This window comes from Mytilus edulis, chromosome 5, assembly GCF_963676685.1.
Source record: "Mytilus edulis chromosome 5, xbMytEdul2.2, whole genome shotgun sequence".
Lineage (NCBI taxonomy): Eukaryota > Metazoa > Mollusca > Bivalvia > Mytilida > Mytilidae > Mytilus > Mytilus edulis.
Window position 1 is genome coordinate 4,507,649 of NC_092348.1, and position 27,969 is coordinate 4,535,617.

At 31.7% G+C, this 27,969-nt stretch overlaps 2 protein-coding genes across 7 annotated transcripts; one reads left to right on the forward strand and one right to left on the reverse strand.

The window, feature by feature from the left end:
* Nucleotides 1-1,444: 1,444 nt before the first annotated feature.
* LOC139525346 (serine/threonine-protein kinase PRP4 homolog) lies at nt 1,445-18,617 on the reverse strand. 6 transcript variants are annotated; one of them, XR_011664885.1, is made up of 17 exons: nt 18,501-18,617; nt 15,260-16,177; nt 14,198-14,398; nt 13,248-13,433; nt 12,642-12,726; nt 11,086-11,272; nt 10,685-10,806; nt 10,463-10,547; nt 9,974-10,121; nt 9,374-9,511; nt 8,708-8,861; nt 8,072-8,186; nt 7,439-7,677; nt 5,725-6,507; nt 4,931-5,017; nt 2,441-4,650; nt 1,445-1,681 (listed from the first exon to the last, which is right to left on the reverse strand). XR_011664885.1 is itself a non-coding variant. In XM_071320558.1 (14 exons), the coding sequence occupies exons 1-14, from the start codon at nt 18,557-18,559 to the stop codon at nt 6,304-6,306; spliced, it is 2,841 nt and encodes a 946-aa protein (XP_071176659.1). In that variant the 5' UTR covers nt 18,560-18,617; the 3' UTR covers nt 1,445-6,303. The 6 variants fall into 6 exon arrangements, 1 of the variants encoding a protein (XP_071176659.1); XR_011664884.1 differs by having other exon boundaries at nt 2,441-2,484; nt 3,305-5,017; XR_011664883.1 differs by having other exon boundaries at nt 2,441-5,017.
* Nucleotides 18,584-27,225, forward strand: LOC139525361 (gamma-aminobutyric acid receptor-associated protein-like 2). The gene is made up of 4 exons (XM_071320595.1): nt 18,584-18,719; nt 20,954-21,009; nt 24,829-25,001; nt 25,773-27,225. Exons 1-4 carry the CDS (start codon nt 18,686-18,688, stop codon nt 25,861-25,863), a joined length of 354 nt encoding a protein of 117 aa, XP_071176696.1. The 5' UTR covers nt 18,584-18,685; the 3' UTR covers nt 25,864-27,225.
* The last annotated feature ends 744 nt before the right edge of the window (nt 27,226-27,969 follow it).

Consider the following 27,969-nt stretch of genomic DNA (forward strand, 5'->3'; position numbering starts at 1 on the left):
ATCCCTATGTCGAGCTTTCTGCGACAAAAGTCGCAGGCTCGACAAAAAAATGAACCTTGCTTTGTACTGGAGTAACAAGCTAGATCAGTTTGCAGGAACATCTGAAGACAAGTCACCCTACCAGTAACTACTATTAAGCTTTGGAGAGATGAAAAAACTAATAATCTAGTCTTCAGTTGACCCATTTTATAACCAATCCTTTGACCCTAACCATGTGTGGCGGTGATTTTATACACTATAGTACTAGTTGCAGATTGTTTTTTGTGGTCTATATATAAGATTCCAATACAGTTATGGCTATTTCTGCTTATTGCTGGTTTTTGGTGTTTTGGTCCTTTCAGACATGTATACTTTAAAATCTTTAAACAGACTTATTAAGAAAGGATATAGTTACGATACTGTTGTCAGGTCATTCAAGATTGCACATTTTGGCTTTATATTGATTCACTTATAGGGTCTTTGAATCAGAATTAAACACATTTATTATAAAACCAGTTGTTGGCATGACAAGGGTTATGTTCTTCTCATATATTTCATGATGGTACAATACTAAACCCCTAAAAGAAGGGATTGTGCCCGATATTCATATGATGAAGACATAATCTTTCAATCAGTTAATTGAGGTCTGGAGCTGGCATGTCAGTAACTGCTAGTAGTCTGTTGTTATTTATGTATTATTGTCTTTTTGTTTATTTTCTTTTGGTTCATATTCAAACATCAGCCTCAGACTTCTCTTAAACTGAGTTTTACTGTGCATATTATTGTGCATTTGTTTTTCTACATTAGCTATAGGTATATGTCCCAAGTCAGGAGCCTCTATCCTTTGTTAGTCTGGTATGAGTTTTAATTTTAGTCTCTGGTGTATAATTTGGAGATTAGTATGACGTCCATTAGTTCCTTGCTACATTGAAGACCCATTGGTGGTCTTCGGCTGTTGTCTGCTCTATGGTCGGGTTGTTGATGCTTTGACACATTCCCCATTTCCATTCTCAATTTTATTTACAATCATTCCATACCCAAAATATTTTATTATTTCTACTATTGGTTAATGCCATATAGTACCAGAGAAACAGACCAAACAATTGACTATTGAACCATAAAATTGAGGTCAAGATCTGAGATATGAACAACTTATGTTGTCAGGAATCTGATGTTCAGTATTTGTTGTTTGTTGATGTGGTTAATAAGTGTTTCTAGTCTTTTATATAGATTTGAAGGTTGGTTTTCTTACACTAGTAATTTTAGGGCCCATTATAACTTGCTATTTGATGTGAGCCAAGCCTCTGTGGCGAACACCGTACTTTGACCTATAATGGTTTATTTTTATAAATAGTGATTTGGATGGAGAGTTGTTTCATTGGCACTCATACTGTATCTTCTTATATCTATTTCATGTTCAAAACATTTATTTTACTCATCATCATTTCACTAAATCAAAACAAACTGACTGAATAAATATTTTATAAATAAATATAACTTTATAAACATAACATGGTCATACTGAGCATGTTGAATAAATAAATATGTCTGGTGAAAATGTCAAGAGTTTTTTTAAAGAAAGTTTAAGTGATCCATATCCCATCAAAATGTCTGCTTTTCAAATTCTCCAACAATTATCTCCCTGTATATGATTATAGAAACACATCTAGTTAACCAGAATCATTCCATCACCTGTACATACCTAAAATAACAAAAAATCATTGGTGAGTTCAAAAGATAAAAGTTTTACATTTGTGAAATAACATTCTAAATATGAAAATCTTCCCACTAAAGCTGAAATTAAGAAGCATTAGATCAAGACATTTGTCTAATTAGTTTTCATTATAACCATTATAAGAGTTAAAGTCCTGCACCTCTAAATTGCAGCACTGTTCTTTGAGTTCTAACCTCTTCCGACAAGATACCGAGTTACTGAGTCTTCAAGTATATTTGGCTGTTAAGAGTTGTAATATTTCTAATTTTAGCTTCTCATAGATGAAAGATATCATGCTTAGATCCAGTGAAAAACTGTACAATAAAAGATCTATTAAGTAATAAAGAAATTTGCTTACTGCTGCTCTTCTTGTGCTCCATTGCAGAAACAACAAAAGCAGAATTAAATACAGACTTGTTTTACCTGGTATTTTGTATGTTTCAATGGATAACTTAAGGTTTCCAAAAAGATACTAACCTTTTGTTTTGAATTAATTGGTCAAATAAAATGACTGCAATTCAGTGTCCAGTTTATAATTTTATGCCACATCTTTTTTTAGATTTCAACAAATTTTCTTTCCAAGCAATTAAGTTAACAAATTAAATTGAAAGTACAAAGTGGCCCTATGAATGAAAGCATAATTCTGTGAGATTTATTGTAATCTAGTTTGTGGTTTCAGAGGTATTGTTAAAACCATGGCTTGGATACTCTAAAAATATTGTTCATCTAAATCCCTGTAATAACAACCTTATAGACCAATCTGTATTCTGTAATTTTCTTCCTGGTCTGTCCTACAACATAAATAACAGAAAAACAGAAAATGTTAAAAATTGTTATATAAATCTTCTACAAATCAATTGTTTATGTCGCATTAAAGTTCAAAAAGCAAAACTGTATCTTCCTAATTCATTGACAACTGAAATAAAAATAATAAAATTTCACAGCAATGAAACAGCATTTTGGTAAAGAGCAGTGTCAAAACTTATGTTCACCCCCAAAAGGCAGATATGTATTTCAACAAGATGTGTTGGCCAAAAAAATAATATGCTACTCTATAATAAATTGTTCAAATTTCCACTGTTCAAAGTTTAAATAAAAGTAATTAAATTTTTTCCAAAGAACTCTGTAATAATTTTTCTTATCTGAAAAGAAGTTATAGCAACGAATGAAAAAAAAATCTTTCCTTACAAACTAAACAATTTGTAATTAAAAGGTAAACTACCACTAATTTCATAACGGCTGATATATATCATGGGCCTCTAATAAAAGTCAATGTTGTTCATACATTTTTATCACTCTATTTACATTGCAAATAGTTACCAAACAAAGTTTATTTCTCTTCGTAAAGTAGGATTTTAGAAATTTATATATAACTTTAAAAGTCTTTATCAAATGTACATGAAAAAAACATAACACAATTTCCAATTTTTTTACTCATAAAATTTATTTGTAAATTATATTTTACCAACCCCAAGTCTTAACCCTTATCAAGGAAATAACCTTGAACTGGTTAGCCTGTAGCTACCAACATTCCCAACAGAATAATTTTCTACGCCAAAGTACTTTATAAATCTACATTTTAACAATAACTGATGTTATCATCAACATTACATGATATCATGTTCCTGTGGCGCTGACTTCTCTCCACGGTGGCAATCGTCACTTGACATGTTCAGGTGGTGCAAAAGAAAAAAAAGAAATATATTAGATATACTCTCTATAAAGCTTATCTTTGAATACATTGTTATTGTCTTATTTCGGTTTTCCACAACATATTCCTTTCAAATAACTGATTGCGTAACAAGCGGGTATATGCATTCTCCCAAAAAACAATAATAACTAAAATCCTAGATTCTTATCCTGTAACCCTTATCTTATATTTTATTTCAATATTTGCAATGATTCTGTCAAAAGCAGTACATATTAAAATTGTCTGCCCATGCCCAATTCTTTTCAAAAGTTCAGAAAGAATCTAAGATTATTTTTTAATATTGGTTTCTCACAATCACTCTCTCAAACATCCAATCAATAAGTTGCTAGTTCATTTTTTAATAACATTCTCTCTCAAACATCGCACTGAAATCTGTCAGCTTTTCTATGACAGATAGCAAGTTTTTTCTAAAATTTGCAGAATGTTGTATGTTGAAGATACCAAGTTGACCATGAATAAAAAAAGGCTGTAGATTTCTACCTCCATAGTAAAAGGTTCTCCATTAATCACCAGGAACAAGTTACTTTTCATTTTCCTTACTGGTTGTTTGATTAGTAATAATCAAAGCAAAGATTGTCTGTTTTCATTTTTTTATTTGTTAAAACTTCAATTATGGCACAAAATGTCTTTGTTGTTTACTGGATTTTCTAATGTGTCACTTTATGAAAAAGATTTCCATGACAGGGGATGTCATACTGTACCAGGGATGGTACTCGGATAATTGAGTATTGATCAAGATAATGCATTTCTAATACATTTTTTTATTGTGTAGTAAAGGGCCTTAAGTCTTTCTCTGAGGAAACTTGTTCTCAAATAATTAGTTGCTGGTGCTGTGCAGCTTTTGCCTTCAAGTAGCATATGCATTCATGTATCTGTTTTCAATAAAAACAAAAGGTCAACCAGTAGTATTTGAAAAATGAATTTAAAAAACAAAAGAAGGTGCTATAAAATGAAAATGCCTTCAACAATAAACAGAATTAAATTGTCCATTGGAATTTGTTTTATATTTTCAAAGCGCTCAGATAATTTGTCTCTCACGAGGAAATGAAACCAGTCATACAATATGCACCAGAAGCAGTGCTTTATTGAACAAACCCCTAAACTGACATGACTAGGTTTAAACAATAGTAATACCCATATAAATATATAAAGGGTTATTACCACAACAGCACAGGTTCATAACCACTCAATTTTACAAGAAAAACTCCTCTTTGATATCAAGTCTGCATTTTATTCCTGGACTTTCCTGCATGAAAAAAGTACATAGTCAACAAATTTACATAAAATCAATTAAAAGTCTTTATACATAATCACTAACATAGATATACAAAAATTGCTGCTAAATTTTACATAATTGTAGAAATATGTATGCTCTTTTTTGAACAATCATAAACACAAGATGAATTTACATATGTTAAATATATTGCAAAGTTGTTGCTATGGCAACTCAATTGAGTGTTATACATGCATTTTGTAAAAAATACTTTTTTGGTGAAAACAGATAATTTGGAACAATAAATTCACACCTTTTCTACCTCATAAAGCACTTATCTTTAGATAAGACTGTAAAATTGTTAGACCTCAATATGTTGGAAACAGAATTCTTCAACTATCTGAAAAATAAACCCCAATCAAAAATGATTATTTTTAAGGAAATTAATTTTATTTCAAATTCCAAACAATTTAAATTTGTTTGTAAAAATGTGTAAAATGAAATACTAAAATAAATAAAATATTTACACTTGTTTTTTAACATTTTGATTATTTTATGTTTATTTAACAAACAAAAAAATCATTTATTAAACATTTATTAATCATATAATTGTATAATGAAACAAAAATGATGCATATAAAATGGGTTGTCTCTAGTTCAACAATAATTGTGTTTAGCAAATATTGAATTTTTATATGAATTTTGATTCCACAAACTTAAGGAATGTTAAATGAGACTTGGACTGAGGTTAATGGTTTCCAAAATCAAATTTTCAATTAATTTCACTTGAGAATATTTTTTTGAATAAGACCTTTAAAAAATTTTGAAACTGCCTTCTTTATCAGAAGCAAATACAAGTCTTAAATTTAATCAAAGTTTGTGATCCCTTATAAAATTTCCCAAATTTGGAAAGATTTTAGTGTTGACTAACATAAATTATACAGATGTTTGGACACACATGGATAAAAGTGTATGAAAATGAGAATTGAATACTGAAATCATACATAAATGAGGTTCACTTACCTATTGAACTCTGAACAAAAATAAGTTTAATATAAACCAATTTTAAAATAAACTGATACCCCTTCCCCATGTTTGTATGGTTACCTTTGCTCAACTCTTGTAACTGATCAGTAAAAAGGTAACAGTCTGTGATTAAACCATATCACAGCGAACTGAAACACAAATTAACATGTTAGTTTCAATCACAACAAATTACATATTTATACATATCAACTACATGTCCTACAATGTCTGTTTCAAATTCAATATAATATCACTGGTTGCTGTACTAAAATTGAAGTATTTTACTACTATAAACATAGAGATTTTCATGAGATCATAGTATCAATTTTTTTCTATTTTAAAGGTGTAAAAAGAACTTGCAATTTTCTAATCATATAAAACTTGTAAATTTTTACGGATTACATGAAAATAACTATGCTTAAGAACTGTAAAATAGTTAAGACTATTTGAAATCTTACTCAATTCTTAATGTAATGTTCAGTGTATATTTTGATGCACGAGTTTGTTTCACATTCAATGTCAAGGTCAATATTCTAACCTTCGTTTCATCGCACTACATCTTACCGTACAACATCTTTTAGACTTACAAATAAACCTGCACTATCTCCTATCAAACATTTATATCCATTAATCCTACTTGAATAAGAATAACACTATAATTTATATTTTCTCCTGAATGAACGGATGAGTCAGTGCTTGGTTGATACTGATTCTTTTACTTGGATCCAACATGAGAACTTTGTCAAGTAAGTCTTTTAATTGCATCACTTTTTTCAATTGGTCCTCGGGAAGTCGCTGGAAGCCAACCATTTCGGACAATAATGGTTTGGAAATGTTTATTTGTGTCATACCTGTCACCTTCTCCTACAAAGAAAAAGATTGACGACCTGGAGACAGCTGTTTATATAGTTTATTTGAACAATTTGCAGTTTCAACTTTAGCTGACCCAACTAAAAAAGTTGGTATGCATAAAATTTTCTTTTTCTTTTTATATATACTTATTTCTATACAAAAACAATTAGATTAACAAAATTTTAAACTATTCCTGGGATGAAAATATCATCAGAAAACCCAAATTAAGCATTTATTTGAAGCAAAATCAAGTTTAAATGATAGCAAATGAGCAAAACTTTAATCAAAACTTATTACAATAAAATTCAATTTCAAGGGGACATAATAATATTTTCTTTGAAATGAATGATTAAGTCTGAGCGGTTCCAATAATAAATACACAAAGCTGAGTCTTTTTAGTCTCAATTAGAAATAATCAATCCACATATTGTGAATGCTATACAACATTTTATTAATCAATTATGGCTGATTAAAGTAGAGAATTCTTCCATTTCCAGGTTTTCAGTTCTTTTTTTGCAAAACTTATATAAATTCCATGAAATACAATGACATTTGAGCTAGAACCACCACTTTTCTACATTGGAATTCCTACAAAACCCTCCTTCCAAATAAAACAGATAAAACTATTGAAATAACTATCAGATTAAAACATTTACATTTAAAGATAAAATCTGGTCATATCATTTACAACTGATAAATTTTTTTGTATTGTGCAAAGAATTGTCAAGTTAATGGTCGATTAATCCATTTTCATAACTAAAAACTATAATCAATAGTTTCAAACAAAAAAAAAAACTAATAAAGACACTCTCGATTAAGAAGGTTGCATAGGAAGGAATTGGAATCATTTTTTTTTTTTAGATATATATATCAAAATAATTACTGTCTTAGATAAAATCCGTCCAATTCTGACATTACATGACATAACTAATACTCCACTTACCCTTTGCGTAATTTTGTCCACTTCCATGTACATAAAATTGTAGTTGCTGTCAAAATGGTTGTCCTTAAACATACCCTTACGTATCACCTTGTGTGGCATTTTACCCTTCACGTCCATCATAAACTTTAACATTTCATTGTTTGATGTTCCAGGAAACAGGATCTTTCCTGTATACAGTTCAAACAGGGTACATCCAACTGACCACATGTCTATAGCATGGTCGTAACCCATACCCAAAACTGAAATAGAAAATATGTGTTTAAAAAACAACTGAACCTGAACTCTAGAGAAATCATTTGATCTACAAATATGGCTGTTCTGTTATAAATATTCCTAACAAAAAACTTCATATAACTTGTAGTTGCAGGCACACCATAAAGATATATTTACAAACAGATTATGTGTCCATGGGACATTATATCTCTCTTTCATGATCATACATCCATTGTCAGGGAACGATGAAATCAGGGTCAACACTGTAATTGAATATGTGTCCTAATTTGACACAATCTTATTTTTTTTTTATGTTAATTGAAGCATGAACACAGGGTCTAAATCGTAATTTAACATTATTATGAATGTGTGCTCTTAATTTTTAAATAGAAGTGAATATCAATACATCTGAATACTTACTAATCTCAGGAGCTCTGTAAAACCTGCTGACTAAGTAAGGAGTGATGTCATTGTCAGACACATGAGATGCTGAACCAAAATCACACAACTTCAGCAGTAACTTAGACTCATTTACCTACAAATACAAAGAAAAGACAACTCTTAAGTCAGCCTAATGTATATCTATAAAATCCAACTTCCTTTGAATAGTAATAGCTTTTGTCATATTTGGAGTCTATTTCAACTTACCTAATGCGCAGAGACCCAGAAATTAAAAATTGATGCAGGAGGCTGTTATATATATTAATTAAACAGTTTTTACAGCAAGTTATGTAGGAAACAATCATTTTTACACAAAGAATTTTCATTTGTCAGTATTTTCATTTATTATTATACCATGTTTATCAACAGGTTTAGGCTCAGGATCAAGTTTTGTAATTTTGTACACACTGCATGGTAAATATGTTCCCTACTTGAAAAGAGCAGAAGCTGTAAAGTCAAATTGTTGTTCAGAATTCCTCTTGGTTAATCAATTAAAAGTTCTTACCAAATGGATTTCAAATTCAAATAATCAAAATTTACTTCACATATTTCTCTTTTGAAACTCTCATAAAACATGTAACAGATATTCATCCCCCTAAACTTAAGAAAACTTACCAATATATTATCTGGTTTAATATCAGCATGTAATATACTGGATCTCTTTAGAAGTTTGAGAGCTAGTAACAGTTGCTGTGCATATGATCTGACAGCTTTTATATGTAATCCTATGTCTTTACCATACTTCTTCAATATTTCTCGTAGATTCATACTGGAAAAAAAAAATAACAGTAATTGCAATTAGACTTTAAAGTATTTTTGAACAGGAAGTGACTGTCTGTTAAATCTTAAAATCACTTAAATGGTACAATTCAACGTTTATGTTCAAAGAAATATACAAGAGCAACATGTTGAAAAGTCTCACCTGCTTCACTTTTGATTGAATTTATGTTGATAGTCTGTAACAAGAAGGTTTTATAACAAGCATCACTTAAACTTAACATTATCAATGTTCTATGAGATTGAGATCACTTTCAGATGAACCATACTAGAATGACATGAACACATTCAAGCATGTCATAAACAAAAAATATAATGGACCCATTGCTTATAGTACCTGAGAAACAGATCAAACCACAAAATCTTTACATTGACCACAGAACCCAATAGAGGGTATATCTTCAACCATTTCTTAAAATCGTTATTGGCGACATGCATACAGTTCTCAAGTCCTGTTCATTTTTCCATTTCAAAATATATCTTCTAAGATTAACTAGTATTTACCTCAAAGATTCAAATACTAGACAGAGATGGTTTTTATGGAAGAAATGTCTGTACAGCCGTAAACAATGGAACTTGTCATCAGGGTCTGAATCATTCAGCTTACGGAGGAACTCTAATTCCTTTAAACCAGTCCTGTGCCTGAAAATCAAGAAATAGACATATTACTGTAAACCAACTTATTTTCGCGGATACTTTATTTCGCGTTTATCCCCAGCTAGTTCACTTCGCGGGGATTTAATTTCGCGATTTTCTAATTAACTTCATGCATTTTGATAAGGAAAGATACAAGTTATACATATTCGCGACGATTTAATTTCGCGTTATTTTTCTACTTGCGAAAGTCGCGAAAATTAATCGCTCGCAAAATTAAGTTGTTTTACAGTATATCATTATCACTAAATCATTCAGCTTACATAGGAACTCTTATTCCTTTAAACCAGTCCGGGGTCTGTTAAATACAACAGAAATTTTATTGACAGAAGTCTGTGAATTTAATAATTGAAGTTCCCATTCCACAAAATCGGATTGTTCAAAATTTATTTACCCCCACTTCATTATTTACGCCCCATCTCCAAATTTATTGATATATATAATACTTACATCATTTCGTTGTTTCTAATAATTTTAATTGCTACATCCATTTTGCCCCTTGCCTCATCTCTAGCTCTGACTACACTACTGAACACACCATGTCCTGTATAACCATACACAGAATATCTCTTGTCTAAGTTCTCTCCAACTCTCACTCCTAAAATAAAGAGTATATTTTTTGTTTGAATCCTTCATGCAGATGCAATATATAGAATTAAATCGCTTTCTAATGTTTAGTACAATTTCAACATCCAAAACCTTTTCCTCGAAAAATTTCACATCACAATTAACCAGTAACCCCAATGATATAGAACCACCATTAGAAGGATATAACTGAAAATTAAATCTGAAAATAAGAAGCCTAAAACTAGAATGAGTTACCTTCACTACATCAGAATTTAAAACAGAAGCCTGTTAGTAAAAAGGAGTATGAAAGAAAAAAAAACCACTTGAAACTAATCTATATTTTTATGTTTGATGATAGATGTATGTACTCACTATAGTAGCCCTCAGCATCGTCCCAGTTATCCAGTAGACTAGGATTCTCATTAACATTAGTAGTAAACTTGGCTACTCCAGGACTCTGTAATAAACAAAACAAACATTCTTTATATACACAAAACAAGCATTTCTATATCAATATTTCAATAATAAATTCCTAATAGTTGAACTTTTTCACAATTTTTTACTTTAAATTCACTAATGAAAATAACAACTTACGGTATAGTTTTCACTGAACATGTCACTTTCTGAAAACATGTCAGCTGGCTTTTCTTTGTCTCCCTCCTTATCTTTGTCCCCCTCTTTCTCTTCCTCTTCTTTCTTTTTCTGTTCTGCCTCTTCTGTAAATGAAAAATAAAATGTAAAGGGTATATTTTAATAATAATAATTATATCCAAGTAGTTTAATCATTCGTAATTTTAGACCTAAGCTATTTGATGTGAAACCTTAGCATCTGTATGAGAAATTTAACTATGGTAAGCAAAATTTTCACCAAAGTATACAAAGCAGCAAATGTAGTCACAGTGTTACTGAAAAACTTATATGTATCTTACTTATTGCTTGAAAAAGACAAGGCTTGAAGAAGATGAAAAGCTATTATTTTTAAATTTGAATATTACCTAATCCAAAGATTTGCCTTTTCTGATGATATGACATTTCAAAGTAATCCTGTGGTTCTTCATCTAGAATCTCTGCTGCTCGTGCTGCCACCTCGTCACTATCAGAGGACGCTCGTGATTCATCTTCACTCTGTGTATCATCGTCCTGAGACATTCTACTGTTCTCATTACTAGCAAATGTTAGTTTCTATAAATAGATATTTACAACTTATATATGAAATCAGATTAGAACTAGATCAAACTAAGTTATCTCACTTGAAAACATTTTGATTGCAAATCATAAGCTCTAAATAAACTTCAGCTTATCAAGATCCAAGAAATTTAGTTATTTGTTTAAGTTTGGGTGCATGTCAAATTGCAAAGTTTTTGCTCTAATTTACCATAGCTTGGTTTGACCAAGGACTATTCCATTAAAATGAATGTGGGAGGGTAAAAAATGACTTAAAAATTCTCCCAGGACCAACCTACTTGCTTTGATTAATCAGGGATCTCCATGGATGAAAATTGAACGATGGAGGAACTTTCACCATTACAAACCGTGTCCACGCTGTACAGTGTAGCGCGATCGGAAGTATTTTATCCCTCTATACAAGGAATGGTGAACATGCTAAATCATTGCTTATTTAAATTATATTTATTTGAATTTCAATTATAGAATTAGAAGTATCAATATTTTCATTTATTGCCGTTTTTAACCATTCAAATGCCAAGTCTTCATGGTCCCCCCTTAGTCGAGAATGACCAAAAGCTGTCATGAAGGTCCCCATGTAGATTTCTTGTATTTTGGTAATTGTTATGGGGGTTAAAAATCATATGATGTGGAGCTTATTTTTCATGGACACTGTCAAATTCATAACCCATTACCGGTATGCTGATTTGCAGCAACAACAAAACGATTCGTACGGGTTATGTAAAAGGTTAAAGAGATTTGTAAAGCAAACATTGACAAATGAAAAGGTTTTTAATGACTTTTTCTGGCAAATTGATGATGTGCAACATGCATCTTTCGAGTCTGAATAGAAACCGGAAACGCGGATGTATCAATTTGATTGTAATATACGAAATGAATTCGGAATTACGATACGATATTTCTTTACAGGAAATATTTAAGTTTTTACTTTTAAACTTTTAAAGTAATTCTAAATTATCGTTACAGCAGTACTCGAGTTATTTGCAATGAAATAATATTTACTGTTTTGCGTCTTGTACTTCTTAAAAAAGGGGGATGCTGATTGCGTAAGTCAAAATAAAGCACGTGTTCGACTTGTTAAACTGTTTTCTTTGTAACTGGATTATTAATTTATTTATTTAATCTAAATTATCATAATCATTTGCTGAAACTTAGTTGATTAATTTGACAAATGGATCGTCTATCCTCAGATAGTATTCTTCTGTCTGGCTTGTTGATCTACCTGTACAAGCTCAGCTACAAGTGATTAGTGATCTTAATCCAGATTCAGAAACATAACTTCCATTTCAATTTTCACATTAAATAAAGTAGCCCTAAATCATAGATCATCTTTAGCATGAAAAACTTGATAGTCCGAACATTGTACCTGTAACAGTGCTTCTCTTTCTTTCCTTCTTCTTGCTATCATATCTTCTTCATCTTCATCATCATCAGGAATGTCTATATCAAGACTGAAATAAAAATATAAAATTCACTGTGGATGCATTTATTTTGGTGAAAAACAGCAACATACACATGCTATGTTAAGCATACTCCCCTAACCCCCTCCCAATTGTAATTTAAAGTATTACTTGACAGGAAAAAGGTGTCCAAGATATCCAAATAATCTTTTTACTGCAAAGCTATTCATAAGTATGAAGTCATTATTTAGAGTAGTACAGGTGCTATGTTGAAGAAAAACTTTACTTCAATTCACAATTCTTAAAAATATAATTCAAACCTGAGAGGTGAATATCACTTACACCTCTCACTTCTTTTTATGGAAGAGTAAATAATTCCTAGATTGTTCTATTAATCACAATTATGTAGAAGTGTCAACAATCTTTTACTTCAAATACAAAAAACAATACATTTTGAAATTCCAACTTTTAAGAAATTAAAGAAAGTGACCAATCATTCAACTAGTACTCTTATCTGATTTTTACAAATGATGCTTGGAATTTAAAGAAATTTAAAGAAGAAAAAAACTAACTTTTCATCCTCAGAATCATCCTGGTGTGTTGCCATGCCTTCAGATAAGCTGCCTTTAAATTTATCTTCCTTCTTTCTATCCCGTCTTCGTCTGTCTCTCGATCTACTCCTGTGTCGTCTGTCACGTGATCTACTTCTCCTGTCACGACCCCTATCTTGTCCTCTGCCTCTTCCACCATATAAATCCCTGTAAAAGAAATACTCAACATCTCATTATTTCAAATATACTAAATGTATAAATCACAATATTTCATTATTTTAAAACAAGAGGCAATATCAATAACATGAATAATGCTTTAAATGAGATGAATTAAAACCAATACAATTTTAGTGAAAGATTGGTCTTGGTTTAAAAAGTACATGCAAATGTGCATTTATAGAAAAATGTCAATTCTTTAATCTTAAATCCCTGTCAACTTTTGTTCCATGTGTGTTATGTTAAAGTGAATGCTGAGAAATTTGATATTACTGTTTTTAAGAATTCTTCATTATAGTTCTTGGTTGTGTTATTTGTGTAAGAATCCATAAAAAGAATATTTTGCAATGTTTCACTGTTGGTGATACAACAGGAGTCTTGACTGAACTAGTAAACATTTTTGTCTAGGGGCCTGCTGAAGCATGCCTACGTGTGCAGGTTTTTTTTTGCTGCATTCAAAATCTTTGGTGATCTTTTGCTGTGTTCTGCTCTTCGGTAGGGTTGTTGTCTCTTTGACACATTCCTCATTTCCATTCTCAATTTTATAATCTATGACTGATCAATATACAGTACATTAATTTTTAATCAAGTGTTGACAGAAGATTTGAGTCTACACAATTGATTTGATACAGCTGAACCAGAACCTTCATGCAGCTGATTCCTGTTGTTTGAAAAATTAACAGGAAAGAATGTATTCTAGCTATTCAAATTCATGTCAAAACAGTAGCTATAAAAGTGTTTAAAGCAAGTTTTACCTGTAACTTTTAAATGCAGAAACCAAAGGAGATCTTCTTTTCTCTGGAGATCCTCTATTTTCTAAAAGTCTCTCACGACTTCTATCATTTCTTTCTACAGGTCTTCCCCAATCAGGAGATCGTCTCCTTTCATCTAGTCGTCTGTTATCTGTTCGTCGATCAGGAGATCTTCTTCTTTCTGGTGATCTATTCCTGGTGTCTCTGTAAGATAATGGGAAAATATAACTCAACAAGAGTTGCCATTGCAAGCAATGAGGAAGATGAAGAAGTGTGATAGCAAGAAAAAGGATAGAAAGAGAAGAACTTTTACATATACAAAATGTCCCCCTCCCTAAATTGACCGCCATTTTCAAAATTTTAAATAGTGAATACACATATATGCATGGCTTTCTGTAAATTTCTGTGAAGATTAAGAGCATTTTGATTTTTTTTTTATATTTTTGCTGTTATTAATTCCATTTTTCAGTATTTCAGTATCCTACAATCTTTATGCACATCTTCAATGCTTTAGTTTTCTTTACATATCGGTGATTATATGTAAATTTTGCACATTCATGTCATTGAATTAATTTCATATAAATAGGGAGCACTTATATATTAACAATACAATCTTCAGAATTGAAGGCCAATAAAATTTGATGATGTACTTTCAGATTTTTTACTTTGAAAGGCTCTTTCCATTTACTGTGAAATGTTTAAAAAAATCAAAATATTTAATCTGAAGTATAGTACTGATAGACTGCATTCTATGGATTACTGTTTTTTTTTGCAACCAATTAGTAGGTACATGTACATGTGTGTCGGCTGTCAAGTTTGGTGTTTAGTTAATACATCTTATCATATTTACACAAGTTGAAGTTTACTGATAAATTCATTTCTTTTTAAGCATAATTTGAATTTGTTTTGATTGCGGTCAGATATTGAATTTAAAGAGTATTTTTTCATAAATCTGGAATCCAGTCAAATGGTAATTCTTATAGAGACAATTAATATTCTTCTTAGACTATAGCATGTATATGTAGTCATTCTAATAGCCTGTTATTCTCATTAGTAATAACCTACCTAGGTCTTTCCCTACCAGGAGATCTGACCCAATGAGGGTCTCTACTTTTTGACCTGTGTGATTCTCTCATTAGATCTCTACTCTTTGACCTGTGATTGGGTGACCTGCGTGAAGGTGACCTATGTGTGGGTGATCGTCTCCCATCCTTATATCTTGAATCACTTCTATTGTCTTTCTCTCTGGATCTTTTTTTGTCTGGAACTGAATCATTCGTGAGATCAATAACAACTGGAGATTTAGATCTATGTTTTTCACTAGAGTAGGGATCGTTTTGCTTAGATCTATGTTTTTCACTAGAGTAGGGATCGTTTTCCTTAGATCTATGTCTATCTGAACGTGACTGTTTATCACGTTTATCACTTTTATGGTCAGTGTCTTCCTCGTCTTTCTTTTCCTGCTTTACTTTCTCTGCTAAAGCCTGTTCTAATATTTGCCATTCTCTTGAGATCTTCTTTTCTATTTTTGTTTCTTCATGATCCACCTCTCCATCTTCCTCCTCGGATTCAGAGGCAGCATATCCCTGAGCAATCATATCCATTGGGTTCATTTCAGCTTCTTGATTACTGTTACTATCTACACTTAGTACAGCTTTCAAAACCTCTCTAGCTTTTTCTAACTTAGCAATGTCTTCATCAAACTTTCGCTTCTTTTTTTCTACATTATCTTCATCCATTTCTTCCTCTTCTTCTTCTGCCTTTTCCATTTTATGTTTCTTGCGTTTTTTATGTTTGTGTTTATCACTCCCGTGGCGTTCATGTTTATCTGTTTTATGTTTATGTTTGTGTTTATGTTTCTTTTTCTTCTTGTCCTTTTTGTCTTTAGATGTGGAAACTGAAGTTACTTCCCCTTCTTCCTCATCTACTCCTTCTCCTTCATCTATAACTGGTGGTTCTTCACTACCTGAAGTTTCCCCATCACTAAAATAAAATAAAATGTTATCAATCACAATCAAAAATAGTATTTACAGGAGTCTTCGAAGACTTGATAGATGTGTCAGCATTTAGCAAACATTTTTTCAATAATCAAAATGGACGAAAAATTTTGTCCTGCATTTTTTTAGTTGTAATCTCTTTCCTGCCTTTAAATTTTTTACTCTATTCGGTCCTGTCTTCTTTTTTTTTTAAGTTTATCCTGACTTTTTTTTTTTTAGTTTATCCTGACTTTTTTTTTTGCAAGTGTCTCATCCTGCCTTTTTTTTTACTCAAAATTCCTGTCCTGCCTATTTTTTTCAAATTTCATCTTAGCCCCCCATAAAATCAAATGGTCATACATGTGAACCTCCCGACGGGAGTACAAAACTCCCGTTTTCAGGGGTCCCCTCCCGTCCTCCCGTCGAAGAGAAAAAAATCCCGTGCAGAAAAAATTTCATGAATGAAAATTTTCAGTCGCCATTTTTTATTATTTTGTTTACAAAATTCATCATTGAGATCGTAAAAACCCGAGATTTTTTAAGTCGTAAAAACACGAGGTTTATCGAACGTATCCGGTGTAAACTGAAATTACCTGATTACGCAACATGTGGAGATTTTAATCCCTGCTAAAGGCTAATTAACAAGTGATAATAGTTTGATTGAATAATCATAAGGTGTTGGTATATCAATCACTCTATGTGGCTTCTGTTTATGGCACACGCCAAGGATGATTAAAGGTAAATACCGATAAATACCGGCATTGATAGAAAATGGAATGTTGTTGTGTAAACATTTATCGGAAGTTTTTTGATGCCGAGAAAAACATTTATTGTATATAAAAATACTGGAAAAAGGAATGGTTTCAGCTCAATGTGAGCTGTTTGCTACACAAGCTGACTGAAACATTATATAAGCAAAATGATTGTTTTGTACACCATTATGTGTTCAAAATGCCAAAACGACAGTTATCTCCGTCTTCAAAGACACCAGTTTCAAAACAACAGAAATATATGACTAAGTTTAGCAATGCCTGGAAAGCTGACTTCAAATGGTGCCAACCCAGTTCCAAGGGCCAAGACCAGGCATACTGCGCCACTTGCAAAGTAGACTTCAAGATCTGTTATGGGGGCCGTAACGACATCACCAGACACAGTGAGACCCCTTCTCTCATCAGCAATCAACAATGTAAAACAAAAGAAAAAAAGATTCTTCTCAATTATTCCTTACTATATACAGACTTTAACTAATGCCATTCACAAGGAAGATTGAAGAAAAAAACACAAAAAAAACCAAAAAAGACAGATTTTAACATCATATGGTTAGTTTTACGATGAAAAATGTGTCGATAAAAAACCTCCTGATCTGAGGTCCAATCTCCTGACCAAAATTTCCAAATCTCCTGATCTGAATTTTACAGTCCATCACATGTATGAATGGTAGCTCCCTTAGCGAAAAATGAGCACAAACAAATTGTCTGCGATCTCCTGTTTTGAATGGGCACTGCTTTCTGTCTCTATATTGCACAAAAAAATAAAAAAGGAAATAGCAAAATCAATAAAAAGCGAATGTAAATTAGTAAATATATGCATTATAGCAATACACCTTATGGCTATTAGCATTATCGGCCGGCTGACCAGGCCGCTTGAACTCTTGACGCATAAAACAATCACTTTTCCATTGTGGTGTCAGATATTTTGTTTAATGACGTCAAAATATTACGGGAACCTGTGTGATATCCAGTAATGGGGGACAAATAGCGATAAGGTGTATATAGGGACAGAAGAATTTCGGTCTAGAAGAAAGTAAAAACACAAAAATACTGAACTCCGAGGAAAATTCAAAAAGGAAAATCAAAAATCAAAAGGCAAAATCAAAAGTCCAAACACATCAAACGAATGGATAACAACTGTCATATTCCTGACTTGGTACAGGCATTTTCTAATGTAGAAAATGGTGGATTGAACCTGGTTTTATAGCTAGCTAAACCTCTCACTTGTATGACAGTCGCATCAAATTCCATTACATTGTCAACGATGCATGAACAAAACAATGAGAAAAAGATGAGTGAACGGACCCGATACCTAGTTGTATGACCCAGAGCCCCGGATTACTTAAAGCATGAGGATTATGTGTTTTTCACACAAAAAGCCAATGAGACTGTCTAGGATGCATGCCATGCTATACACCAAAAATTATGTCAACAAGGAAAAGAAGCATTTTTTTATAAACTGGCAAGTCAGAACAATAACTTTCACGGACTAACAACCTTTAAAACGAAATAACAATAAAGGTATCAGAAGAAAATTATAGAAAAAAGTGGGCTTCACACCTTAATATTTCATTTTGTCTAGAAGAAATATGATTTGTATAAACTTCAGCATTCGCCATTTTCTTCGTTGTTGCCTCGTTGCTTCTTTGTTCCGCTTCCGGTTTTTCGTCACAAAGAAGAAACCATAGTCGAAGTCAGCTGTCAAATCGTCATACATATTTTTTAACTTTCCGCATTTTAACAGGATGAAGTTCAAGTTTAGGGAAGAGCACACATTTGGTTTGTATCTTTAATATTGTTTTGGTTAAATCTGCTGGTATTGAAGCGTGACAATATAAGGTTTCGTAAAACAAGGTCAAAATAGGATATATATGTGTGTTTGTTCACCTTTCACTTAAGATTTGTTTGTAAACAAACGCCATTGTTAATCTGTCCTATTTATGAAAGTCAATATATTAATGTGTTCTATGCGTATTCAAATAAGACATTTACATCTATAATAACCCCTAACTGTGAAATAAGCCATATAAAGGTTAAATAATGTCTAAATTGAACACTATAAATTATAATTTATAAACTTGAGATTTTGTGTTTTTGATTTGTCATGGTGGATTAATACATAACTGATAGATCTACTCATAGAACAGTAGATGTTATACATTTTATTTAGCTTTAGATTACTGGTATATATCATCATGATCATGTCGTTCACTTGCATTCTATACCATGCAATACTCAAAATTGTATTCAAGTAAAATGTTCTTTGTGTATATACAAAAAAATCATGATATTTGGTATGATTTTCAATTGGATAACTTATCATTATTAAGATCAAAGGACAAATGTGTATTTGATATGTATTTGCCCATTTCAACTCATTTTTTTTTTTTAATGAAAACAACATTGTCAGTGATGTAACATTGTATCAAAATGCAATGTACTTCAGGTTTTATTTTATGTTGTAGTATTAACATGATTAATGAGGTTTCTCATGGGAAAAATTCACACTGACCTAGATAAGAGTAGTTATTGTTTGTAACTTTTCTGAAATGAGAACTGATACACATATGAAAGAAAAAAACAAGTAATTTTGGGGTAAAGGAAATCAGATGGTTTAAAAAAAGTAAGGTGATGGTCATAGTTGTAAGCTTGGTTTGTACTCAAGTAGAATATTCAAAAAGGAGATGTAGGTTGATTGCCAATGCGATTACAATTTACCTGAGACCAAAATGAAATACAGAAGATGTTAGTGACTACAAAACAATTTAGATTACAAACCCCATTACGAGCTATGAAATCCCACACAAAACAAAATGAAAACAATTGAAACGAGAAAACAAATAGCCTGATTTACATGAACAGGTATGTACAAAACAAAAAATATGATGTCCAGCAACAGACACCAACCCCGGAACTTCAGACTGAAATAGAATTTGGTGAGGTCAAACATGTTATTTAGTGCCCAATACTGCCCAGACTGGTTCCAAGTTTTGTCTTTTAGTTGAATTCAAGAAGTCCAGAGTTCTCGAAGTAACTGGATGGTTAGCATTCAGTCAAGTTGCAAGTTTATCTTATTTGGTTGAAAATTCTAACTTTTTTTGATTGTTGATCACTTGACAGATGGTACATACTGTTATCTGTTGTTGTAAGCTTTTTTAATCTGTTATATTTTGGGTTTTGTCTTGTACATTCTTTTTCACAATAGATATGCTGGTGTGTGTAAATGATACATGTATTGGTATATTAACTGTTCATCAAACTTAGAATAAGTCAAATCAGCCTGAGTGAAGATAAGATTCTTTCAACCAGGTTTACAATAATATATGTATATGGTTATGGTTTTCCGTTTGTTTTTCACAAACTGATATATTACATTCATTTCAATAAGTAGAAAAATACTGCCTATACTCTGTAGTGTTTTTGTTACAATACATGTATAATGAACAGATGTCTTTCCTTTCTAAAATTCATGTTTTTTTTTAAATTGATCAATTATTTGTATGTGTTGTTCTCATCAGAACTTTTAATATTTTAAATGCCTTTAGGGGATAGAAGATCATCATTAGTGAGTTTTAGAATTACCCATGATTAAAGTGAATTATTTAAATGTATTACATAATTTATTGTATAGCCTAAGGGTAGGTTGTCAATAGCCTTAATTAGTTAATTCAATCCAAAATTGTTATTTACAAATATACAAATCTGTGATTCAATTAGAGTAAATGACATATGATTACACAATTGAATTAACACTGATCATTTTGACACATGGATCAGGTTATTGATTACAGGTACATGTACCAACAGGTGAAAGACAAAAATATATAGACACATAAACAAAGACCAAAACTATAAATACACGCATACATGTGTAAACAAAGACCATAACCTAGAAAATTGAAGGATGACTCTATTTGGTAAAAAATATTTCTTTCATATATATAATTTATAAGCATAGGCATGAATTTCTAAATTGTGTGTTTTATAATGACAAATAATTTTGTTTATTACAGAACAAAGAAAAGCAGAATCAACAAAGATTAAAGATAAATACCCAGAGAGAATACCTGTACGTATCATTATTATATTGTCTTTATTTATTTCCTACTTTTTAGCTCACCTGGCCCGAAGGGCCAAGTGAGCTTTTCTCATCACTTGGCGTCCGTCGTCCGTCGTCGTCCGTCGTCCGTCGTCGTCCGTCGTTGTTAACTTTTACAAAAATCTTCTCCTCTGAAACTACTAGGCCAAATCAAACCAAACTTGGCCACAATCATCATTGGGGTATCTAGTTTAAAAAATGTGTGGCGTGACCCGGTCAACCAACCAAGATGGCCGCCACGGCTAAAAATAGAACATAGGGGTAAAATGCAGTTTTTGGCTTATAACTCAAAAACCAAAGCATTTAGAGCAAATCTGACATGGGGTAAAAATGTTTATCAGGTCAAGAACTATCTGTCCTGAAATTTTCAGATGAATCGGTCAATCGGTTTTTGGGTTGCTGCCCCTGAATTGGTAATTTTGAGGAAATTTTGCTGTTTTTGGTTATTATCTTGAATATTATTATAGATAGAGATAAACTGTAAACAGCAATAATGTTCAGCAAAGTAAGATCTACAAATAAGTCAACATGACCAAAATGGTCAGTTGACCCGTTTAGGAGTATTGCCCTTTATAGTCAATTTTTAACCATTTTTCGTTAATTAAAGTAATCTTTTACAAAAATCTTCTCCTCTGAAACTACTGGGCCAAATTAGTCCAGACTTGGCCACAATCATCATTGGGGTATCTTGTTTAAAAAATGTGTCCGGTGACCCAGCCAACTAACCAAGATGGCTGCCACGCCTAAAAATAGAACATAGGGGTAAAATGCAGTTTTTGGCTTATAACTCAAAAACCAAAGCATTTAGAGCAAATCTGACATGGGTAAAAAAATTTATCGGGTGAAGATCTATCTGCCCTGAAATTTTCAAATGAATCAGACAACCTGTTGTTGGGTTGCTGCCCCTGAATTGGTATTTTCAAGGAAATTTTGCTGTTTTTGGTTATTATCTTGAATATTATTATAGATAGAGATAAACTGTAAACAGCAATAATGTACAGCAAAGTAAGACCTAAAAAGAAGTCAACATGACCAAAATGGTCAATTGATCCCTAAGGAGTTATTGCCCTTTATATAGTCATTTTTTTTTTAACAATTTTCACAAAATTTGTAAAATTTTACTAACATTTTCCACTGTAACTACTGGGTCAAGTTCATTATAGATAGAGATAATATTAAGCAGCAAGAATGTTCAGTAAAGTAAGATCTACAAACACATCACCATCACCAAACCACAATTTTGTCCTTGAATCCATCTGTGTCCTTTGTTTAGTATTCACATAGACCAAGGTGAGCGACACAGGCTCTTTAGAGCCTCTAGTTTACTTTACTTTTCACTGTTCTATTTTGACATGTAAAAACTTATCACAGCTTTACCGTACTTTGATCAAACTTCATTTTCATAATTGTTTCACACACATTTGGATACCAGGGGCGTTGCTGCCGTTAGGCACTTTAGGCACGTGCCTACACATTATTTATTCACAAATATTTTTATTTGTTAAAAAAAATAATAAACAACGCTATCTGTAGATGAAAGCCTGTAAAGTTGTCAAAACTCTTTAAATATTGAATGTCATGTGTACACTAGTCTCTCGTCCTTAGTGAATGGAATATGTATTGGATAGAATTGAATGTTTTTACGAGTTTACCTTATATATAAACTGTAAACTAGAACTTTGGTTCAGATCATTTCACTTCTATCAACAAAAACTTGAATGAACCTCAACTTAGACACATGAGTTTTTTAATTAGTTGTTGTTAGTTTTCAACGAGCTTTCCATTTTGTCTTCACCCGACTTGCCAATGTTGGTCGTCCGTTTGGCAGTGCAGGATGTATAAATACATAGTCAGGTCTGGTCAGAATGGGGACATTAAATTCGATGCCTTGTTGTACAATATTGTAGAGAGAGTGCAACTCTTTGAGGAATTCGTAGTTGGTCTACTTAAAGCAAAATTTCTGCTCCTATCCAATAATCCCTCATTTTCAAATGCATGGCATTTTTAAATTTCCAGACCTTCGTCCTGGACGACACATATTACAGGACCTAGCTCCAAGTTGTATTTATTGTAAAAAAAATGAATTCAACAGTCCTGAACTTGCATAAATATTTGACACTGGATGTGAAAAAAAATCAATCAAAAAAATCAACTGGGTTCCAGTAATTTTGAGTATGTCTGTATGTGTTTGTGTGGCTAGGGTGAAGGTTTAAGATTCAAAAGATTGATGATTGATGTCTAGCCAAAAGGATAGTTCTATTATACATTGTTTAGTAGTATCAGTGTTTAATTGCCTATTTTATTTAAATGAAGGATCATCACTATGTACTTTTAATTAAGTAAAACCTATATATCAATCAGAAACGAAAAGATATCTTAATACCAAACAGGCTGTACTGCTTAATTAAAGGGATACGCTGATCTACGCTGGGCGATGCATATTGTAATATTGTTTATATGACGGATTGTACTGTGTTATTTAAACATTTTCACCAGTCAGATGTTATGGTACATTATTCATAATTCTTCGAACTTTTCATCATGTATATTATAATTATCATGATTAAATAACCAGTAAATTTAATATTTTTGTACATAAAATTTTGCTAAAACGCTGAAAACCTTTTCCGTTGGGGGGCTTTGCCCCCCTGAACTCCCTAACAGGACTCTGCCCTGGACCTACTGGGAGCCTTGAACGACCCCCAGACCCCCTGCTGATTCATGCCAAGAAATCCTCGCTAAAAATTCCAGTCAACCTCCTGCGGCACCCATTAGTAGTTAAAGATTTGATTTCATTCAACAAATTAATTTATGACCTTCATGTACGTGTCGCTTAGAACACAGCCATATACCAAATGGTCAATATTAATCATCCATGTAATTTGCTCTATGGGGTGTTTGCAGAATTTCAACGGAGGCAATTTCTTGGCATGTGGTGCCTACAGTTGACTGAATACCTAGCTACTCCCCTGGATACATCTTGAACTCCTCATTACATACCATTTCAACCTGACAATCAGTCATTTTGTAAACATGGCAATATTACCTTTGTCATTTTGGAATATATAAAAAAAAGCAGCTCTACATCATGTACATGTTCCATTCTAATGTATCTTACATAACTTTAGTCATTTTCCGATAGTTTTATTAAATTGACGGTTCATTAATGTATGGATATTCACAGGTTTTAGGGGTAAGATGTGCTTCTTCTCGATTGATACTCCTCAAAGGGTCATTACCAAACCATACCAAATGCAGCTGTAAACTGACCAAAAAATGATGAACTATTTCATTTTCTATTGCAAGCATATTAGAAGAAATTATTATATACATATGATTATATATTATATACATATTAAGATATGGTATGAGTGCAAAATGAGACAACTGTCCATCCAAGTCAAAATTTGTTTACAAGTAAACCATTATATGTCAAAGTACAGCCTTCAACATGGAGTTTGTTTGAAAAAAAAAGAGTTAAATCACTTGTGGGTTTTTTTGACAGATTTTTTTTTTTTATGGAAATTTAAAATGTAAAATTTGGTTTAATACATGAATTAATTCCTGATGTTTTCTGTATTTTTGTTGTTAATATTATCACAATGAAATTTACCTCACACAGTGTTCTCCTGTTTAAACGCTTTGTTATTAAGTGATAATACAATCCAGTGTTGTTGTATTGAACAGACAACTTTTTCAAATCACATCCCAGCACTATTGTTTTTTAATTTTCAAATTTCCTGTGCTACCTGTACACACATTCACTTGTTGATATATTTTCTATTTTAGGTGATAGTAGAAAAAGATCCAAAGTCTCACATACAAGATATAGACAAGAGAAAATTCCTTGTACCTAATGACATTTCTGTAGCTCAGTTTATGTGGATTATACGAAAAAGAATTCAACTGCCATCAGAGAAAGCTATCTTCTTGTTTGTTGGCAAAGTCCTGCCACAGTCCAGGTACACTATGTTTGACAATCAATTTATGTTTTAAATTTACTTCATTTTAACAAGCATACACTATTTATGTGCTAAAATGCTCCAGCTACTTTGAAACCATATGCACATAATTGAGCACATGCAATTATGTCAATAAAACACAAACACAATGTAAGGGTACTGAATGATGCAGTGACCAGCTCTTACTTTTATTTGCATATACAAAATATCAGACAAGTCTTCTGGCAAAACAACAAAAATACATAAATAATTTTGTAAAAGAAAAATTAGACTTCTAACTGTGAAATGTGTGCTGGTTTAGTCACTAATCAATCCTCAATATAACTTTAAACTTGTGCAGTTACCTTCTATACTGACCAGCTCTTACTTTTATTTGCATATACAAAATATCTCCTCTTCATTAAAGTCTAAACTAAAATAAAAAGTCCCTATTAACACACAAGAAATTGCATGGGAGAAACCTGCAAGTCTTCTGTACGAAAACAATCTACAAAATATCAACAACATGTTTCAGATACTACAACAATATGACAACAAAAATACATAAATAATTTTGTAAAAGAAAAATTAGACTTCCAACTGTGAAATGTGTGCTGGTTTAGTCACTAATCAATCCTCAATATAACTTTAAACTTGTGCAGTTACCTTATATACTGACTGTCAAACCAAATAACAACACTTGTTACACAACATATTTAAACTCTCTGTTATAAAATTTATGAAGAACATGTTAATTTATAGTGTTATTTATATTGTAATCTTTCATTTCAGTGCAAGTATGGGACAAGTTTACGAAGAACATAAAGATGATGATGGTTTCTTATACATTGCTTATAGTGGAGAAAATACTTTTGGCTGTTGATTGTAAGACTTAACCAAGGACCTTCCTGGAATAATAAAGAAATTAAATGTGAACATTTTGGAAATATAACGTTTTGGGAGATTTTCAATGGAATGTCAAATATAATTTTAAAATAAATGCCAAAAATTCTGAAACATAAAACTCTACAGTAGACAGCTATTCTCATTTTAATTTAGGTTACCACCAAAGTGTAACATTGAATGTTGTCATTTAACAATTTTGGAATATTTTTTAAAATGATAAAGGTTCCAATATACAACCTGATATGAAAAATAGAGAAAGTTTCAATTTTTTTTTACCGTGATAATTGAACTGTGCTAGGCATTAGAATACACCAGATTCTACTTTAGAATCTATGTGCTTTGTATTGAAGAGCCAGATTATTTTTGACAGATCCACCTGTATATTACATTAAGTATCAGTACTAGCCATGAATTTTTGTTATTTATTTTTATTAGATCAAGGGTGTTTTATGTACTACCAGTGAATCGTGAGGTATTATGGGTATTTTACATTATTTTTCATATAAGCTACTATTTCATGACATAAAGTTTTAAAGGAACTAAATGGTAAATGATTTTTGTATGTATTTTCATGTATTAATACCAGTTATAAACATCATAAAACCAACTAGTTTGCAACCTGATATTTTTACGCATATTTAAATTTGAATTGGTTGCTAGGGAAACAGTATTAAACTTTTTCTAGAAATAATGCTGCTTGAATAATTTCACCATAAAGATTTGTTAATGTATTTTAACATATAGGGCAGCCATTTTCTGTTTGTACAATACCACTTTGGTTTTCAAATTAAGTGTTGCTTTTCTACTTTTGTTGCCTATATTGATTGCTTTCATTGAACAGATTGAACAAAACAAGCTGAACTGTACTGTATATATGTTTATGTATGTGATAATGTGTGAATGTTGTATGATATTAAACCAATTTGCAATTTAAATCAAACAAAAAAAAGAAAATAACTTTGCTTTTTTAAAAGACGCTTTATGCGAAAGAAAAAAATATAAAATAACCACCAACTTTTGAGATCAAGATTTTCCATGGCTATTTCAAAGTAAGGAACAGTATGTTTAATGTGCAACAGTACAAATATTTCCATTATTTTTAAAGTCAGAGTCGATCACATGTTTTCTGTATTATGTTTTAATTTTTAAACATTTAAGCCAAGAACTACAATACTGGAAGTTTATACCTTAATTCTTGAAAACTTATATAGAAAATAAGAAATATGTTTCCTTATGAAACTTTTATACTTTTACATGAATGTGTTGAATGTATAAATTTTATTGTGTTTATTTGTTAACCCTGTATCATGATAATAAAGTATGGTGCAATTAATGTAAATTAGTCAAATAACTTTTGTGACTAAGTCAGGTGGTTGAGAGTAAAGTATGCTATTTCTGTGGTGACATCAAACATTTTTTGGACATAGATTGCTTTCAGACAATCAAAATCCTAATGTAGCTGGTTGATATTTATCAATTTTTATACGCCCGGGACGGGACGTATTATGGTATACCGTTGTCTGTCCGTCCGTCCGTCCGTCCGTCTGTCCGTCCGTCGTCCACACTTCGGACAATAACTCAAAAACACTTTCACCAATTTCCAAGAAACTTTGGTGAATTGTTTATATCTATTGACGTAAGCTCCCTTTCGTTTTTTTTTAATTTCAGATTTTAAGTTTTGGATTTATGGGGCTTTATTCATAAAAAAGGGGGGATTTTCAACACTTCGGACAATAACTCAAAAAGGCTTTCACCAATGTCCATGAAACTTTGGTGAATTGTTTATATCTATTGACGTAAGCTCCCTTTCGTTTTTTTTTAGTTTCAGATTTTAAGTTTTGGATTTATGGGGCTTTATTCATAAAAAAGGGGGGATTTTCAACACTTCGGACAATAACTCAAAAAGGCTTTCACCAATGTCCATGAAACTTTGGTGAATTGTTTATATCTATTGATGTAAGCTCCCTTTCGTTTTTTTTTAATTTCAGATTTTAAGTTTTTGATTTATGGGGCTTTATTCATAAAAAAAGGGGGATTTTTAACACTTCGGACAATAACTCAAAAAGGCTTTCACCAATGTCCA